At 42.1% G+C, this 17,647-nt stretch overlaps 1 protein-coding gene across 8 annotated transcripts; it reads left to right on the top strand.

Annotated features, from left to right (window-relative positions):
* Positions 1-1,222: 1,222 nt before the first annotated feature.
* ZNF655 (zinc finger protein 655) lies at positions 1,223-17,189 on the top strand. 8 transcript variants are annotated; one of them, XM_029220680.1, is made up of 5 exons: positions 1,223-1,326; positions 2,284-2,446; positions 3,666-3,751; positions 4,144-4,270; positions 5,264-7,390. In XM_029220680.1, the coding sequence occupies exons 2-5, from the start codon at positions 2,311-2,313 to the stop codon at positions 5,458-5,460; spliced, it is 546 nt and encodes a 181-aa protein (XP_029076513.1). In that variant the 5' UTR covers positions 1,223-1,326; positions 2,284-2,310; the 3' UTR covers positions 5,461-7,390. The 8 variants fall into 8 exon arrangements, with proteins under 8 accessions (XP_029076513.1, XP_029076509.1, XP_029076515.1 ...); XM_029220681.1 differs by lacking the exon at positions 1,223-1,326 and adding an exon at positions 1,334-1,534; XM_029220676.1 differs by lacking the exons at positions 3,666-3,751; positions 4,144-4,270; positions 5,264-7,390 and adding exons at positions 10,235-10,339; positions 10,845-17,189 and having other exon boundaries at positions 1,225-1,326.
* Positions 17,190-17,647: the final 458 nt, after the last annotated feature.

Below are 17,647 nucleotides of genomic sequence, written 5' to 3'. Positions count from 1 at the left end.
GTGTTTGGCTTGCTGCCCATTGGGCAAACGAACCTGGTTCATAAAAAGTTGTTAATGACAAGCAGGAAGTAATGTGTCATCTGTTGTCCCAGGGATTGCAACAGGAACAATGGACATCACCAGGAGGTATAGTTCTGTTCAACACACAAAAAAACTTTCTAACTGGAGCTGTCCAACAAGCAATTGACCAAGCAGTGCATTTTTTTTTTTTTAAGCAGTGCATTTCCTATCCGTGATGCTGACTTCATTGTGACAGAGATACTATAGACTAGAGAGATTGTGTCATAGTAGGAAGTTGCTGTAGATTCATGAGATATTCAAGGAGAGAAAGGGAAGGCATATCAGAATCTCCCAGAGGCTCATGTAATTTGAAAAAGCATGGAGAATGTCACACTTGATTTTTCTTATATTTAACTGTAAATGTCAAATATCATTAAAGGGTAAATATCTGATTTGTGAGCTTAAAAAAAGGAGTAGTACCTAAAGTCCCTTCCAAATCACTATTTTGATTCTTTAGTCGACTTGCCAGTCCCTGGCGGACCTAGTCCCACCACAAGACATCACATTCTCTAAGGATGCAGGAGGTCCTAATGCCCTAGGGGCTTCTGTGCTAGCCCTGGGCCTGCCTGTCCACGTGCACCGTGCTTTACCCATCCCTCCTTCTGCAGAGTCCCGTCTTTCCACCAGGAACACAGCTCTTTCCCAGTCTCTCTTCCACTCCAACTTGCTCAATGCCCCCACCTTCCCCCAAGAACCGTATTATGTTTCGATACTGTGATTTTCTGAGGTTCTCATATAACCGAAGCGCCTTCAACCCTGGCTGTAAGCGTATTTTGTACCCCTGTGCTAGTTCCCGAACGGTTGACTCATGGAGGTCGGACCACTAGGTTGGACATTTCGTCCTCATCCCCGACACGCACCCCCGCGGAAGAGCCACCACCCCGCGGGGAGTCTCGAAGGTTGGCTGCAGCCAGGGAAGGGAGAGCGGGGCCGCCTTCCCAAGTCCGGGGCTGTCGCGGTCACTACCGATGTACTGGCTACAGAGCGGCCAGCGGGGATCAGCAGGGAGGGTGAGACCGGCAGAAGGACGTGGATGGAAAAGCCTCACAAACAAGCCTCAGCGACTTGCACCCGCTTATCCGGGTTCCGCATCCGGGGCCCTCATCCGGGGCCCGCCCTGCCCCCACCCATCGGACTCCGCCTCCGGAAGTACCACAGAGACGCGCCGGCCTCCGAGCAGCCTAGAGCGACCCCCGAAAGGCTGTGGTGGTCCCGTGAGCGAGGGTGTCCGCTACCGGACGGCCGACCGGCCCGCCCCTCCGCTTGGTGAGTCCCCGGAAGGCGTTCTGGGGTCGCGGTTGGTTGGCCACTTGTTTAGCCTCCCGGGGAGGAGGAGTCTCCCGTCCCCGGCTGACTGCGGTTCCCGTCCGCGCGGGGCCGGGGTGCGAGGGCCCGTGTCTCTTCAGTCAGGGTTCGCCCCGACACCCCGCGGACGGAGGGCCCCGCCGTCAGGAGCCGGTGACCGTTCCCTGCTGTGAGCTGGGTTTCTGGGGCCCGCTTCGCCCTTTTGGGACCGTGTCTTGACCTAGCAGGGAAGTGGGAGGAGGGCAGCGCCGGGCGAGGCCTTCTGAGGGCCGGGCGCGAGGGCCCTTTCTGAGGGTGTGGAAAGGAGACGGAGCGCTGCCGCGTCCTTGGGTGTGAAGGACAACCAGTCAGACCTGTTAGAGTCGCAGCCCTTCCCTGGCTTACTGTCAGGATTGTGGGAAAGGCCTTGCTACCTAGTCTGAGTTATCGAAGGGTCTGACCCTCCAGAGTGCAACTTGGTTATCAGTTAAGGCCATTCAGTAATTCAGAGTGGGCTGCCAGTGTTTACCAAAAAATTCGTAGGGGCCTGCTTTTAAAAAATTACGAGTATCGGAACTAGTGTGTTTCTCTGGGTGCGTACCTGAACCTTGAAAGAAGTTTGTAAATGTCAAGTATTTTCAATTTACACAGAAAATTTTAGGCTATTAAATTGTGTTTCCTTGAGTAAAAAAAATTCCACAAATTCTGGATTAGTGGAGTTCAAATAAACTGCATACTTGGACCATATGACTTGGTTCTTAAATATCTGAAAGCAAATAATGTCCATTTTTCTTCCTGCTGTTTATTTTAGGTGGTTAATCGTCATTAACTATTTTCATTGTGTCTACAGTGTGCAAGATACTTTGCTAAGTCCTGAGAATGTAAAATGATGGGTTGTTTTAACTTGTTACAATAATTTCTCCTAATCTCACCCCGCAGTGATGGTCATCGTCCTCCAGAACAGGGATGGAGGAAATATCGGCCCAGGAAGCAGCAGGATCTCCAAGGGTCCAGTTTCAGCCTTTGGAGACCCACTCTGAGGGTCTGTCCCCAGAGCCTCAGTTCGTGCAGGACACCGACATGGAACAGGGACTCACTGGGGGTAAGGCAGAGAGAGCACTTCCATCCGGGAGAATGGGAGTGCAGAGGGGCTCCTGGGCCTGGTATGAGAGAGGCCAGGGATTTCAATGAGAGATTGCTCCCTAGAGGGAGGTCTTGACGGGAGGCACAGGCGCGACTCAGTCCAGTCCTGATCTGGGCCCCTCTGTTGAGGTCAGCCTGTCCTTTAATAGGCCAAGTGGTCTTCGCTCACTCTGCTCTGGCTGTTTCTCCTTCATGCAACTTTCACTTCATCCCAGTTACCACATTCAGAATAATTTCTAAGAAATGCTGCTTTTGCCGCACCTCACCGCCCTTGCCTTGCTTTCACTTCCTCTTAGATTTAGGGCCTGTCACGTTCCCTTAACTTAGTTTCCCTTAACTTAGTTTCTTCCCTCCTTGACCTTTTGTGCTTTGCCAGCTGCCATTCTGTTGCAACTGCAGTGTTCGTGACTAATCTAACTTTGATCAAGGAAACAACCATCTAATTCCTTGGTTGAGCCCAATGTATACATATCACATATTGACCGTAAAATAACAATGTATACATATCACATATTGACCACAAAGTAACATTTTTATGTATTATAGAGAGAGGTTGATCTGTCTTGTACTGCCTTTGTCTTGTATGAAGTTTGTATGAGATTACTTGTGCCGACTGCAGTGCCTGAAATAACTTGTGTGTCAGGAACACCAGCTGAGTGCCATGGTGCGTAGAGTGCTGTGGAGCATTGTGAGAGTGTGGAAAGGATTATGAGGAAACAGATGACCACTCCTTATTCTAGAGGGCCTTACACACTGGTTGCAGAGACAGTGCCCAGTCTCAAAAGAAAGGCTTAATGAAGTTTACAGAACAGTGTCTGGGAGAGGGTCAAAAGTCTACTAAATAACTGTGGCTCTGGATGAGCCACTGCAAATCTTTATGCTTTGCTTTGCCCATTTGCAAAACAGGTAACAGTGCTTACCCTTCTGTTAGAGGTATGTCATGTCATGGAATAATGTACAATATGAGATTTCATAATAAAATCTTGTATCACGGGTCTAAGCATGTGTAAGGAGGGCATGCAGGTGCTGAGAAGGTGCAGAACATGGTCAATACCCGATACACGTTCGTTGGTTTTGCCGTAATGTTGATGTGAGGAAGGGTCCCACTGACTCTCTCTTTCGTAAGGGAGCCCTGGGGAAGGGCTGCTCTCACTCTTGGCTCCTTTCTCCTCCCTCAGCTCCACCTGTCCCCCAGGTGCCTGCTCTTCCCCACGAGGGAAGCCCAGGAGACCAGGCAGCTGCGCTCCTAACAGCCAGGTACCAGGTGAGCTGAGGAACCCTCTGCTTTTCCTCAGGGACTATTGCTGCTGATTGAGTGTGGTCCTTTCCTCATCCCATCCATAAACCTTTCCTGAATTTTTTTTTTTTAATAGACCCCAGGTTGGGTGCTGATCATCTTCAGAGACCTGGACTTCACAGAAACCACCTTTCCATCTCCCCAATACCACCAGCAAACACTTCCTTTATCCTTGGTGCTGTCATGGGCGCTTATTAGATGTTAAAGGGTTGTGGAACCTATTCCCTAGATTCTACTCTGTTCTCCCTCCTTTCCAACATAAATGCACCCTGCAGACCCTCTGTATCATCTCCTTCATTCTCTGGCCATGATGCTGTGGTGGCCTCCTTCCCCAGAGCAGCCAGGCTGTGTTATTTCAGGAGTTTGTGACATTCGAGGATGTGGCTGTGCACCTTACTCGAGAGGAATGGGGATGCCTGGACCCTGTTCAGAGGGCTCTCTACAGAGAAGTGATGTTAGAGAATTATGGGAACCTGGTCTCACTGGGTAAGGATTGCCTTTCTTATTATTCAGTTTACCGCTTACGATTTCTTTACTTCCTTGTTTTTGAGTAGGTGTGAGGTCTCTGAGTGTGGCTCAGATCCCCGGTCGTAGAACCTCCGATTCCTCCTTCTTTAAGGTCGTCTCCTCTGGGAGTGGGTTTCCTTTGGGGGTTTCAGGAGGAGACATTCTACTCCTTAACCTCAGTTAATGTTTCTTGCTTTTGTGGGGCATCTGTTCCCTGTTAGAAAAGGGAAACTTGCTGGTGCTTTGCAAGTTCTCACTTTACCTATCTTTTCCTTTTTTATGAGAGAGACTCTAGGGCCTCCCAACCCACAACCAGACACTTTCCTTCCTGGTAATTCAGTGCCCCTGTATCTGAGAGTTTCCCATTTTTCTCAGAAGAAGAAATGCCTTTTTTTTTTTTAAGATAGGCTAACGTCTTTGTTGAATAATCCCTCACCTCTTAAGATCCCTAAATTCATCTGCAAGTAGGCAGAATTTGAGAGACTTGATTTCAAGGCATGACTCACTGCGAGTACATTTCAGTGAGTCACCCAGAAGGTAATCCTGCGTAACCTCACCCGAGCTGCAGAAGTCTCAGACTTAGACCGAGTCTCTCCTTTGTCATTTGGATGGTGCAGTTGGCAGCTGAGATTAGACAACCTGTGGTGTTGTAGAGAAGGATCGGTGGGAGTTGTCGGCATCCCCCTCAGTGTGAGCATTGCTCCTCTTTCTTTTTTTGCCTGTCTCTGCTGCTCTTTTCTTTGTTATGTATGTATGTACTTAATCATACTTTTTCTTTTCTCTTTCTCCCTCTCTCTCTTTTTTTTTTTTTAACTCTTTTTTGCTTTGCCTGTGCTGGTGGCATCCAGGGTGTTGTTTTGTCTCCTTGATTACACTCAGGATTAAAGAGGTCTTCTTATCTGTGGGGAGGCAGCCTGCCCACTGGGAAGGTTTTTAGTATGTTTTCCATTCCTGGCTCTTTGATCTTCGTAGGCATACTTCTCCGCCTTCCCACCACTCGGATTCATAGTGTGAATTCCTGCCCGGCCCTGAGTCATACCCAGGCAAGTGCTTTCTCTGGAGAAACACTTGCAGTCCTTTCAGCAGGAATCTCCCGGAGATGGCCCAGGTATCGGCTTCCCATCGATAGTGCTCGTCCCCGCTCGGAAACTCCTTTTCCACGGTTATGAGATATTACACTTGATTGATGGAGTAGATGCTTCTCAGGATGCCACCACTATGTAAAATTGCAGCTCCTCAGATGACCTTTGATAAATTTCAAAGGGCCAAGGAAGCCCTCCGTTGCAACCAGAATTTTGAACCCTGAATTCTGAGCTCAATCAGAAGCCATGGTTGGTGGTCATCGACTTGTGTTCTCAGAAACCACAAAGTTCGACTCCAGCTCTTCGGTTATGATCTTTTCATGTTATTTTAGACTGTGGAACATACACTGTGTGCCCCTCCTTTTCTGTAGTGAACATGACCTGCCCCTTCTGTTGCCTAAATCTCCTGAGACCCCTGGGCCTTTCTAACGTTCTAGTCTTTTGCTTCTTTTAAATCCCTGTGGCCCCCTCCAGGGTCCTGCCTTCGTCCCGTTTATTCTTTGTGGGGCTGTACAGATTGATGCGTTTATATGACCTTTCCTGGTCAAGTGTTCCTTAGCCTTTCCTCAATGGAACGGAAAGGCTGTCTTTCCTTCAGGCTGTCAAATTGAATGTATATTCAACAACTTGTAAATTGTAAAGTGATATGTAATTGTAAATTACTGTTAATATCTAATAATTACATAATTTCCAACAGTTAACCTGTCTACTTTTTGGAGTAAAGAAACTTCTTAGTTCAATCAGCCTAACAGCACAGCATACTGTTAGACTGAATTTTATCCCATTTCCTCTGTCATCTCTGCACATACACAGGACACGTATGCACACTCACACATGCTGGGCACAATTATGTAAAAGAAGCCCTCCTACTCAACTTGTTTTTGTGACCAAGTCAGCAGCCTCTCCTTAGTAATTATTTTTTACAATCTTCAGGAAGTAATTTTCATATTTGGGGGTTCAGCAAACTCCACTTGAAGTTTATACACTTAGTTAACTTAGCTTAATGTTTTGTGTTGTAAAATAAGGACTTTATAATTCAGTCTCTGATTTAGCAGCCCTGTTTTCCAGTTCATACCTTTTTCCCATGATAGTAGCTCTGAGTTGTATTTGTCACAGATATCAGAACTTTGGTCTTTTGGTTAAGTGCTTCCACTACACAATAATAAATATACAGAGTATAAACAGAGTAAAAGAATAAAAAAGTAGGTAAAAATTTTCATTACCAAATCTAAAAAGAAGCATATACTGTTGCCAGTGAGCGAATTACTGGCTTGGGGGTCATACCCAAAGGGAAGTCGTCTGTGACTTAGTGCTGGAGATTAATAAGACTGGGAAAAAAGCTTGGATTACAATTCACATGGGGCAGTGTGGCAGGTGCCCTGTTAGGTGACAGCATTAGAAAGCTGCTTCCCAGAACTCTACTGGATGGTGAGTGAGCTGATAAATCAGGAATGTTTGGCACATACCCCTTGCTTTTTGAAGTTGATGTCGTGAGGGCAAAAATGATTTTGTATAGAATGTCTTTCACTACCACAGTTGTTCACTACTGAGCAACCAGTATGTTACTAAGTACTTAACATATCTCATTTAATCCTTACCATAACCCTGTGAGCAGGTATTATTCTGTTTTATACCCGAGGCTAAGAGGAGTTAAGTGACCCATCCAGGGACAAAGCTAGGCTATGGACTCTGATCTGACTCTGAAGCCCACGCTTTTTCACTGTTTTGTGCCTTAGGACAGTTAGTCCAACCACATATAGTGTTTTTTTATATTTTTATGGCTCTGTACTATGATGGTAATTTAAAATGGCCACAATAAATTGGACAGACAGGTATGAGGTAATACAGTTTGGGAGCAGAAAGGGCATGCATTCAAGAAAAAGTAAAATTGTTAGAGGATACATTCCATTATAATAGGTATCTACACAGGAACAATATAGCTAAGGAGAGATTTTATTTGTGTGTTTATTAAGGACCAGGAAGAAAAGCATGCAGCTTTCAGATGGCTAAAATCTTAGCACAGCACTGGTATAGGCAACAAACAATGAGGTAAATTTTAAATGTTATTTTTAAAGATCAGATTAAGTTAAAAATAAATCTAATTAGAAAACTGTCAGGGTTTCAATTTTAAAAATCAAAATGTTTTAATAAAAAATTAGATAGGAAAAATTTCAAATTTCGATAGGAAAAATGCATATTTTGAAAGCGTAGATTTTTGACTTAAATCTAGGAAAAAGGCATTCAGGCCAGTGGTGAGAAAACCTGCTTTAATGCTTTCTGTGACCCTTAGTATAGATTGGAAAGAATGTGAACTGTGGGTTCCATTTACCATCTGTGACTGAGCAGATATTTAAACCGATTATAATGACGTTTCCATCTATAAAACAAAAAATAATGTCTGCTTCCTGGGTTGTGTCAAGGCTTAAATCAGGTTATGTGCGTAAGCACCTGGCTTGTGCTGGTTACTTACCAGCACATGTTCTTTCTGAAGGGGCAGCAAGTGGTGGGAGCTATGGACCAGATTTCTTAATACAGACAAAGATTTCAGGAGAGTGTTCAAATTGTTTGTTCATAATGGAATTTTCTCAGATTGAATGTTGCTCAGGCTGTGCCTATTACGAAGAGATTTTCATTCCTTTGACACTAAATGTTCTCTCAGGTCCCTTTTAATTAAACGTCATGATTCTAAATCTGTTGGATCCTGTCTCTCCGTGTATTGTTCTAATTACTGTTTCTCTGTTCTTTTTATTATTTTCACCTTTTGCTCCATTGTCACTATGTTGGTCTTCTGTTCTCTTTCTGTACATATTTAGAGGAAGGGATGGATTTCATTCACAATCATTATTTTTTACTAGTAGATTATTTAAAAGCCGGTTTCTGAAATAAGACTGTCTGTTTGAGCCCCAGCTTCACCAGTTAACATGACCTTGGGCAACGTTCTTAACCTCTCTGAATCTTAGTTTTCCTATTTGTAAAATTGGTACAGTAATAATTCCTATCTCATGAAGGTATGGTGAGTATTAAGTGAGTAAAAGCTTATAAAGCTCTTGGTGTGGTACTTTGCACCTACCAAATGCTTAGCGAATCTTAGCTTAATATTTTGATAATACAAGTGACTTTAAGTCTGTATCTTGAATCCCTTTCTCTCTTCTAAACTGCAGTCTTGTATCTCTAACTGCCTGCTAGGCATTTTCTATACCTTCCTACATTACCTTAAACATGTGTCTAAAATCAAACCCCTAATCCAACAAGAAGATGATCTTTTTTGTTGTGTGTAAGTGATTTAAGTGTAGATATAGAGTAACCAAAATTAATTTCAGTTTTCAAATACCTAGAAACACCTTAATAAATATCTGTCAAAAGTTGCGAATTATGTTATCAGAATTCTGAGCAGCGTAGTTGCTGTGTCATGCCATACTAACTTTTTTTAAACTTGCAAAACTATTGCATTTGACATGGAGCACCTTAACTAAAATGTGTCCAAAAAGAGGATTGACTCTATGCCCAACAGGAATTCAGAAACACAGTAAATGTCTTTTTTATATCTGTTCTGATCTCCCTGCTCTTAAGCTGTCATGTGGAATCCCATAGGACAACTATTGGTTTATCATACTTTTCAGGCCCAGAGCCCTTTTTAAAACATTGATTATCTGTTGACACTTGGGCACAAAATTGGCACTCAATGAGTAGCTTTTAAATAAATGAATGAAAAGAAGTGCAAGATAAAAGGTACATGGTCCCTGCTATCAAAGAGTTTATAAATCAGGTAGGGATGATAATACCTGAAAACAATTTTAAAAAATCTGTAAACTTCATTATATAGAGACATGTCAGGATAAGAAGAACACATAATACAGTTTGTAGACATTCAGTAAGTGCAGAGAAAGGCTTTTGGAGATGAGGGGCTTGAGCTAGACCTTGTATGTGTGCTACTAGAAGCTTTATGGGCTGAATACGTGTAAAAACTGCCCCTTTGATACTGTAATAGTTCTGCCCCACCTCAGAAGCAGACTGCCTCTTGCTTTTGCTTTAAAAGAGATGAGATAAAAAAATAATAATAATAAAAAAATAAAAGAGATGAGATCCTAGCAGTCCATTATGCAAGCCAGAGAAAGACCATTTTGTGTGAAAATGCACTTTTATTGCATCTTCCTCACTGTATCATATTAGTGTAAGTTATTTATATCTGTCTCTGCAGTTAGAGTGTAAGGTCCTTGAGGGGATGGACCTTATCTGCTTGGGCTCTTTATCTCCTACATACTTTGCATATAGGAGGCACTCCATAAATGTTTGTTGAATAAACAAGAGTATAAGCTCCTAAGGGGTAAGGATGTGTCATATTATTATTTGTTTCCTCATGTGCCCTGAAATGAATTGTTTCTTGAGATTGGTCCTTGGAATATTTTTTCAGCCTTCACTGATTCTATTGCTACAGTTTAGCTCACCGCACAACAGGTGCTTGAGAATTCACCTTTCTCCAGTCCAGCAGAGTTATATTTTGATGACCTCCATTTTGACCAGGTCTAATACTTGTAGGCCAGGTCTAATACAAAGAGTAATCTGTAGGCAACAGATGAGGAGTGATAATGATAATTTCTGTGAAGACAGGTACACACTCATGCCACATTCCCTGAGTGTGTGTAAATGAATACTTATGCTCCCAAAAGTCATCAACTTGCCCCTTAGCATACCTCTTTCTAGAGCACAAATATGAACTCCTCGTAGAAGGTCTTTGGCCTTCTCACTCTCCAGGCCTTCCTAATGTCTTCTAATTTCTCCATTAGCCATTATTAAGAGAAAAAGTGGCTGGTGTAGTATCTGGGGATAAATTGCCACATCCCATTTCCTTCTCTGTGAGCAGGATTTCCAATTTCCAAGCCTGATGGGATCTCCCAGCTGGAACAAGATCTACAGGTCTTTGATCTGGAAACTAAGAATAGAGAAGTCTTAAGAGATGACTGCTCAGGTGAGTAAGGCAGAATCAATCAGATAAATTAGTAGGGAAGTAAAGTCCAGTTGTTGAGCCAAGCTGTAGTTGCTTTGGCAGTCAATGAAGAGCTCTGTCTGTATCCCAGAATGGAGAGCTCTTTCCTTTTCCGTTCAGTTTTGATGAACTCTTACTTTGTCCCTTATCCGTAAGTTGTACTAGGTCCCTATTCAAGTTGCTTATCTATGATTCTGTTGAACTAGTTCCCTGTTATCTCCATTGAAACAACTTAATTGGTTATCTTCTTACTCTGCTGAACCTGCCCTCTATTTCTCCCACACCTTGGACCGCTTGGATCCTACCTCACTGCTCCTATTCATGCCCTTACATCTGCTGTTGAGATTTTGTTCCTGTGTTTCAGAGTAAATAAACTTCTCTTACCCTGGTAGATTGTAGATTATTTAGTTTTCTCTTCTCTAAGTTTTGTTTTTCTAAGCACAGGGTACAGATTACATTTGCATTTTCTATTTATATATTGAATCAGATGGAGAGACCAGAGAAGAAAACAAGCTGTTGATTCCTAAGCAGAAAATTCCAGAAGAAGTACATTCATACAAAGTGAGAGTAGGAAGACTCAAAAAGGATATTGCCCAAGTTCCTGAGACTAGAGAAGTGTATAAGACTGAGGACAGGTTAGAAAGGCTTCAGGAAATCTTAAGGAAATTTCTCTTCCTGGAGAGAGAGTTTAGGCAAATAACAATCAGTAAGAAAACCTTCACCAGTGAGAACAACAGTGAATGTAATGAACCTGAAAAAAGCTTCAGTCTGGACTCAACTCTTGATGCAGATCAGAGAGTTCTTAGAATACAGAATGTTGATGACATTGATAAGTATGACATGAGCCTCAACCAGAATTTAGCTGGTAAACATGAGCAAATAAATCTAACACAGGATTTTCAGAGTAATGAGTATAAGGAAAGTTTAATGGAACTCTCCCACCTTAATAAATGGGAGAGCATTCCTGCCACTGAGAAATCCTATAAATGTGATGCATGTGAGAAAATCTTCCATCAGAGCTCAGCCCTTTCTAGACATCAGAGAATTCATACTAGGGAGAAACCCTACAAATGTAAAGAATGTGAAAAATCTTTCAGTCAGAGTTCAAGTCTTAGTCGACATAAAAGAATACACGCTAGAGAGAAACCCTATAAATGTGAAGCATCTGATAAATCCTGTGAGGCGTCTGACAAATCCTGTAGTCAGAGCTCAGACATAATTCAGCATAAGAGGATTCACACTAGAGCAAAATCTTATAAATGTAGCAGTTGTGAAAGAGTCTTCAGTCGTAGTGTACACCTCACTCAACATCAGAGAGTTCACAGAGAGATGCCTTGTAAGTGTACTGTGTGTGGCAGTGACTTCTGTCATACCTCACACTTAGCTGAACATCAGAAGGTCCATTGTGAAGAGAAGTCCTATGAATACAACGAATGTGGGTTGACCTTTATTAAGCATCAAGGAATTCGTCTCGGAGAAAAGCCCTATACATGTAATGAATGTGGAAAAGACTTCAGATTGAATTCCCATCTAATTCAGCATCAAAGAATTCACACAGGAGAGAAACCACATGAATGTAATGAATGTGGAAAAGCTTTCAGTCAAACCTCATGCCTTATTCAGCATCACAAAATTCATAGGAAAGAGAAATCCTATGAGTGTAATGATTATCAGGATAATTTCAACCATAGCTCAGATCTTGTCCTGCAACAGGAAGTCCTCACCAGAGAAAAAGCCTTTGATTGTGATGTGTGGGAAAAGAACCTCAGTCAGAGAGCACACCTCGTCGACCATCAAGGAATTCATACCAAAGAGAAACCTTGTGAATGTAATGAACGTGGGGAGACATTTAGTCAAGTTCAGGCCTCATTCAGCATCTGAGAGTTCACACCAGTTCATGTCCTGAATGTGGTAAAGGATTCGGTCCCAGCTCAACCTTTATTCATCATTGGGGAATTCACCCCAGAGAGAAACCTTCTGAATGTGACGAACGTTGGAAAGCTATTAGTCCGTGTTAAACTTTTTACACCTGCGAACCCATACCAATGAGAAAACCTACAAATACATTGAAGGTGGTAGATGCTTCATGCTATTTTCATACCTTAGTCACCATTGGAGAATTCATACTGGAATAAAATTCTATAAATGTGATGCATGTGAGAATATCTTCCATCAGAGCTCAGCCCTTTCTAGACATCAGAGAATTCATACTAGAGAGAAACTCTACATATGTAAAGAATTCAGTCAGAATTCAAGTCTTAGTCGACATAAAAGAATACACACTAGAGAGAAACCCTATAAACGTGAAAAAGCTTCAGTCAAAGAAACTACATGGTGAGCATCAAATTCATTTCATGCCGAATACCTATGAATGTAATAAATGTGTATGTGTGGGAGGATTCAGCCATATTCCAACCCTCATTCAGCAAAGAATTCATACCCAAGAGAAGTCATTTGGGTATATAGTAAATGACAAGTCTAGGAGTTCAAGTCTTCTTTCATCATCAGAATATCCATACCAGACAGGAATTTGATATAATGCAAGTGGAAACATTTAACACCGTATTTCAGGCTTTATTCAACATCAAAATATTGAAGGGAAAATTATTATTTGCATATGAAATCGTTAATATATAGCCCCAGTCTTTTTCATTGCAGAAGAATCTAGTCAGAGGAGTGACTTGGTGAATGCAGTTCTGTTTTCTCATGGCATTCTTTTATTTAATAGGTGTTATAAGTAGGTATGCTTTATTTATGGAACTCATTTAAGCTATTTTTATTTTTATTTTTATTTTTTTTTGTGGTACGCGGGCCTCTCACTGTTGTGGCCTCTCCCGTTGTGGAGCACAGGCTCCGGACGCACAGGCTCAGCAGCCATGGCTCATGGGCCCAGCCACTCTGCGGCATGTGGGATCTTCCTGGACTGGGGCACGAACCTGTATCCCCTGCATCGGCAGGCGGACTCTCAACCACTGTGCCACCAGGGAAGCCCCTAAGCTATTTTTATTTTAATGTGGCCTATAAACATTTTTATTTTTCCTGAAGTTGGTTCTTATTGTTCACAGCTTCCCTAAGATAAATTGATACACCAATGTTAAAACATGTCAACTTCTGGAAAGTTTCTCATTTAGCTTTTTCTACTGTTCTCAGTCAAAGTTCTCTCCAAAACAGACTCTTAGGCCTGCTGTTTTCTGAGGACCCTATTTCTTTCCAGCCGTAACGTTTGGATTCCTGTTGATTTCTCCATTCTCTTAAGCACCTTCAATGATGGTTTCCTAGTTTTAAGCTTTACACCAGCAGGTATGCCACCCCTACTTGCTTTTTTGGTGTCTTCTGTCCTAATTCAAATTATCTTCCTTTAAAAGAAATGGATTTACACACCCTGTCCATCCATGAGTATGAAGGATTCTGTTTCCCCTGAGTTTGTGGCAGGCAGCTAAACATTTTCAAGTGACACCCAAATTCTTAGCTGTGTTAGCATTCACAGCCTTCTAAAAGAGGTGAAAAAGACCTTAGGAAGCCAACAAGACTGGTGGTAGCCTAGCTATATTCAGCGCCTATTCTGCATGTCTAAGTTCAGAATTATTTTATATATGTCCATTGAAGGCCAGCAGAATGCTCAAGTCTGCTTTTGATAGGGTAAAACGTAAAGAACATATACTAAAATCAGAGATCTTCGTAAGGGAATGCTGCCTTCCATCAAAGGTATTGCTGTTCTTGTGTAATATCTTTAGAGTATATTTCAAGAATGGCAGATATGCCTGTAAAATCTAACCATTACAGATTTTCCATTACCCGTTTTTAATTGTTTACACTACCTGTTTTTAATTGTTTACACATCATATTTTTTGTATTTTACTAGAGTCTACAGGCCATATAAAATAACATTTTTTTTTGATTGATGAAACTGAGCACAGATGTTGGCTCCAGAGTTCAGTGTCACTGTCATAACACCTAGCAAGAGTTCATGATTCTTTAGATGATGTCAAAGCATTCTATTGTATTTTTCCATCTTAAGCGTCAACATATTTTGTGACTAAGACAGTGTTATTTAAAATTCTAGTTGTCGTTCCGGCGATTGAGGCTTTCATAATTCATATGTTAAAATATTCTCTAGGGATCCTTAACAAATATATAAAAATTCATTGCTTACTCTGTAAGCCTCTTATGGCTAATAACCTCTAGGGTAGTTCTACCACAGTATTTTACCTCTTAGCCATCAGCAAGCATAGGATCTCATCAGGGCACGGTAGAGACCTAAATGAATTGATCTAAATGTAAAAGCATATGAAAAATGCATGTTTTCGTTTTCCTGTCTATGACCATATATACCCTACGGATAGAGAACACGGGTAATCACTTCCAGTGATTATGAAACAGGATTAAGTAATCTCTAAATAGCAGAAAATGTAAAAATCACATGTATTCATTTGGTTTAGGAATGTGCTTTTGTACTTCCACTTGAATAAAGGTGTGTTTGGTACTCTGAGAATCTGTTTCAAATAAAATCTGAAGTCCTCAGCCAGAAGCATTTGGGAATCTTAGAATCACCTTCCTGGCTGCAACTCAGTTCCTTCTAGAAACCTGCTTCACAGCGGGAATAAATCACTCTCCTTCGTACAGGTACAAAGCTTGCTCTTCCACAGACCTCTGCAATAAAGTCAATGTTTACAATTTAAAGGGTTATTCGGTTGGGATGTTGTTGGCACATTAAGGGTAAATAGTTTGAGGTTTCAGTAGAGCTGGGCAGAATGTGTTTTTTAAATAAAACACATTTTAAAAAATGAGAAACCAAAATAATCCTTGAGGGCAAGTAACTTGTCTCTTTAAACTTGCTGATATTTAATTGGTCCAGTATAGTTTGTGTTCTTAGTCTTTTTAGCCTTGAAGACAGGGGAGGGAAGAGAAGAAATCTAATAGTTGGGACACCTAATTTTATCTATCTGTCCACCTACCTACGTACACATGTATATATATATGCACATATTCAAACAGTCCTCACAACAACTCTGCAAGGGAACCAGCTCCGTTTTACAGAGGAACTGAGGTGTAGAGAGGTTGAAAAACCTGTAGGGTCACACAGTAAGCTCAAAGTCAGGGCTGTTTGACTCCACAGCTTTCCATCATCGTGATGTTGGTATCGGACACATCCCAGAACCTAGAGAAGAGACGTTTTCTTTGATAGTTCTTTGTTCCCTGTTACACACCCAGTGATTCACCATTAGTTTGCAGCTGATCCTAAATGCTCCCAGAGCTCTCTGGGAAGCTGGGAGAAAATATCACAGTATCTTTTGGGAGCTAGTTAGAACCCCCCTGCCCCACCCTTTGAAACGGGCTTGACAATTTTGACGACAGGCTACAGGTCAAATCTGAATTCCCATCTTCTGCCAAGACACCCCCACTGCCATCACTAGATTTATATTTCCATTTCTCAATGACCCACATGCATTCTTAATTTTTCTGCCAACTAGGACTTACTAATGGATACATATCCTTACCAAGGTTTACTATCACCTCTGACCATATTATAGTGGTGGAGCAAAGTGGGGAATGGGAAAATCAAGTTTGATTCCTAGGTTTTCGGCTTGAGCAAGAGTGGATCGGTAGACTAGAGATGGAGAGTGCTGAGAGTGGAGCAGGGAGAGTATTTCGGGCAAAAAAGAGCATGTCAGAAGGCCTGCAGAGGAAAGAGTATGGCATTTTCAAGTCTAATAAATGAGCTCTTTGGAGAATGCCTCACCTTAGGAAATAGTACGTGGGTAACTGAGGATTTGAGAACAAAGTTCAAAGGAAGCCCATAGGGTGTTGTCTCAGAAACGATGGAATTTCTCACATCCAAGTATGTAACATCTTATGTCCTTTTATTCATTCAGTAATACAGTTGGCAGGCAATATTTAGTGGAAGCCGGTGGATACAGTTAACCTAATCAAATGCATTAAACAATCCATTGAGTAAAGAAGACAGATGAGTCAAAGCGATGACTTTGGAATGAGACATATGTTTGAACTTTACTAGCTATATGACTTTGGACATTTTACTTAATTAGCCTTTCTAGTTTTCTTGTGTATACAGTGTGGTTATTAATAGCATGAAAATTAAATGAGGTAATGTAAAAGCTACTGGTCATATACTAAATGCCCAGAAGTTTTTAATGTAAATACTAATATAAAAAACGCTACAACAGAGGAGAGATACTTAGCATAAAATCTAAAAAAGAGGAAATCAACGAGCAAGCGTTTACCAGTGCAGGACTGGCATTGTTCAGGGAGGGACACCCTGAGGTAGGAGAACTTAAAATATGACTAGAGAAATCACTAGGCATTTGTGGTCTGTGTGGTAGGAACTGCCTCCTGACAGGCACTTCCTGCTGGAGTTGGCAAACTGACACGCCTCTAATATTCGTTATCATGCGGCATCAAGTCTTAACTCTCCCTTCAAAATATGAGTGCATGAAGGAACCGATGTTAAATCCAAGACTTAAGAATGGTTTCAAATAGATGGTGTTCTGTACAAATCAACAAGAAAATATTGATTTTGGAATTACTTTGCTGCCTCATCCCACTCTCTTTAAGAAAATGGTTACCCTTTTATATTTGTATTTCATCCATGTTAATAAATTTACAACTTGGACGTAATTACGAACGTCTTTCCCGCAGTCGCTTATGTCCCGCAGACAGCATTTCCCCCGTCTTCCTCCACTGTCTCTCCGGAGTGTGGTTAGCCTCCAGGCTCTGGTTTGAACGGGCCAGGGTTGAAATCCTGCCTCTAGATTGCTCACTAGCTGTGCAGCTTCTGGCGTGTAAGATAGTAAAAAGTATAAACTTTGTGGGATTGTTGTGAGGGTTAATGAGATAATGTTCAGTTTCAGTGCCCCATAACTGGTAGCTGTTATGTTTGAGTTTAGCAGGAAAATCCTCTATCATGAACAGCTCGTTTCCTTATCCTTTTTTCCTGCTTCAGCATATCAGATACGCCTCTGCAAACCTGTACTCCAGGTGCAGTAGTTGTTTGGATCTTGATCCTATGTCTACGGCTTTTCTTCCTCTTTCAGCCCTTTAGTACCAGTACGTTCCTCCTCTTTGTTTATATGCTCCAGGCATAACTGGGAAGCTGAGTTGAAGCGACAAAGGGAGAGGAGGACAGGCTGGACAGAGGGCGTAGATAACAGGTTTTGGCCCAGCAGGGTCAGCGTCGCCTGTGATCTTGAAGAAGGCATGTGGAGATGGGTGGAGCAGAGCGGAGGAGGCAAATGGGGTGCACACGGGACACTGGGGATGAGAAAGAAGAGA

This window comes from Monodon monoceros, unplaced genomic scaffold, assembly GCF_005190385.1.
Source record: "Monodon monoceros isolate NGI ecotype Baffin Bay Population unplaced genomic scaffold, NGI_Narwhal_1 Super_Scaffold_13, whole genome shotgun sequence".
NCBI classification, from domain to species: Eukaryota; Metazoa; Chordata; class Mammalia; order Artiodactyla; family Monodontidae; genus Monodon; species Monodon monoceros.
The sequence above is the reverse complement of the archived record's forward strand: the minus strand, read 5'-3'. Positions and strand labels throughout refer to the sequence as shown.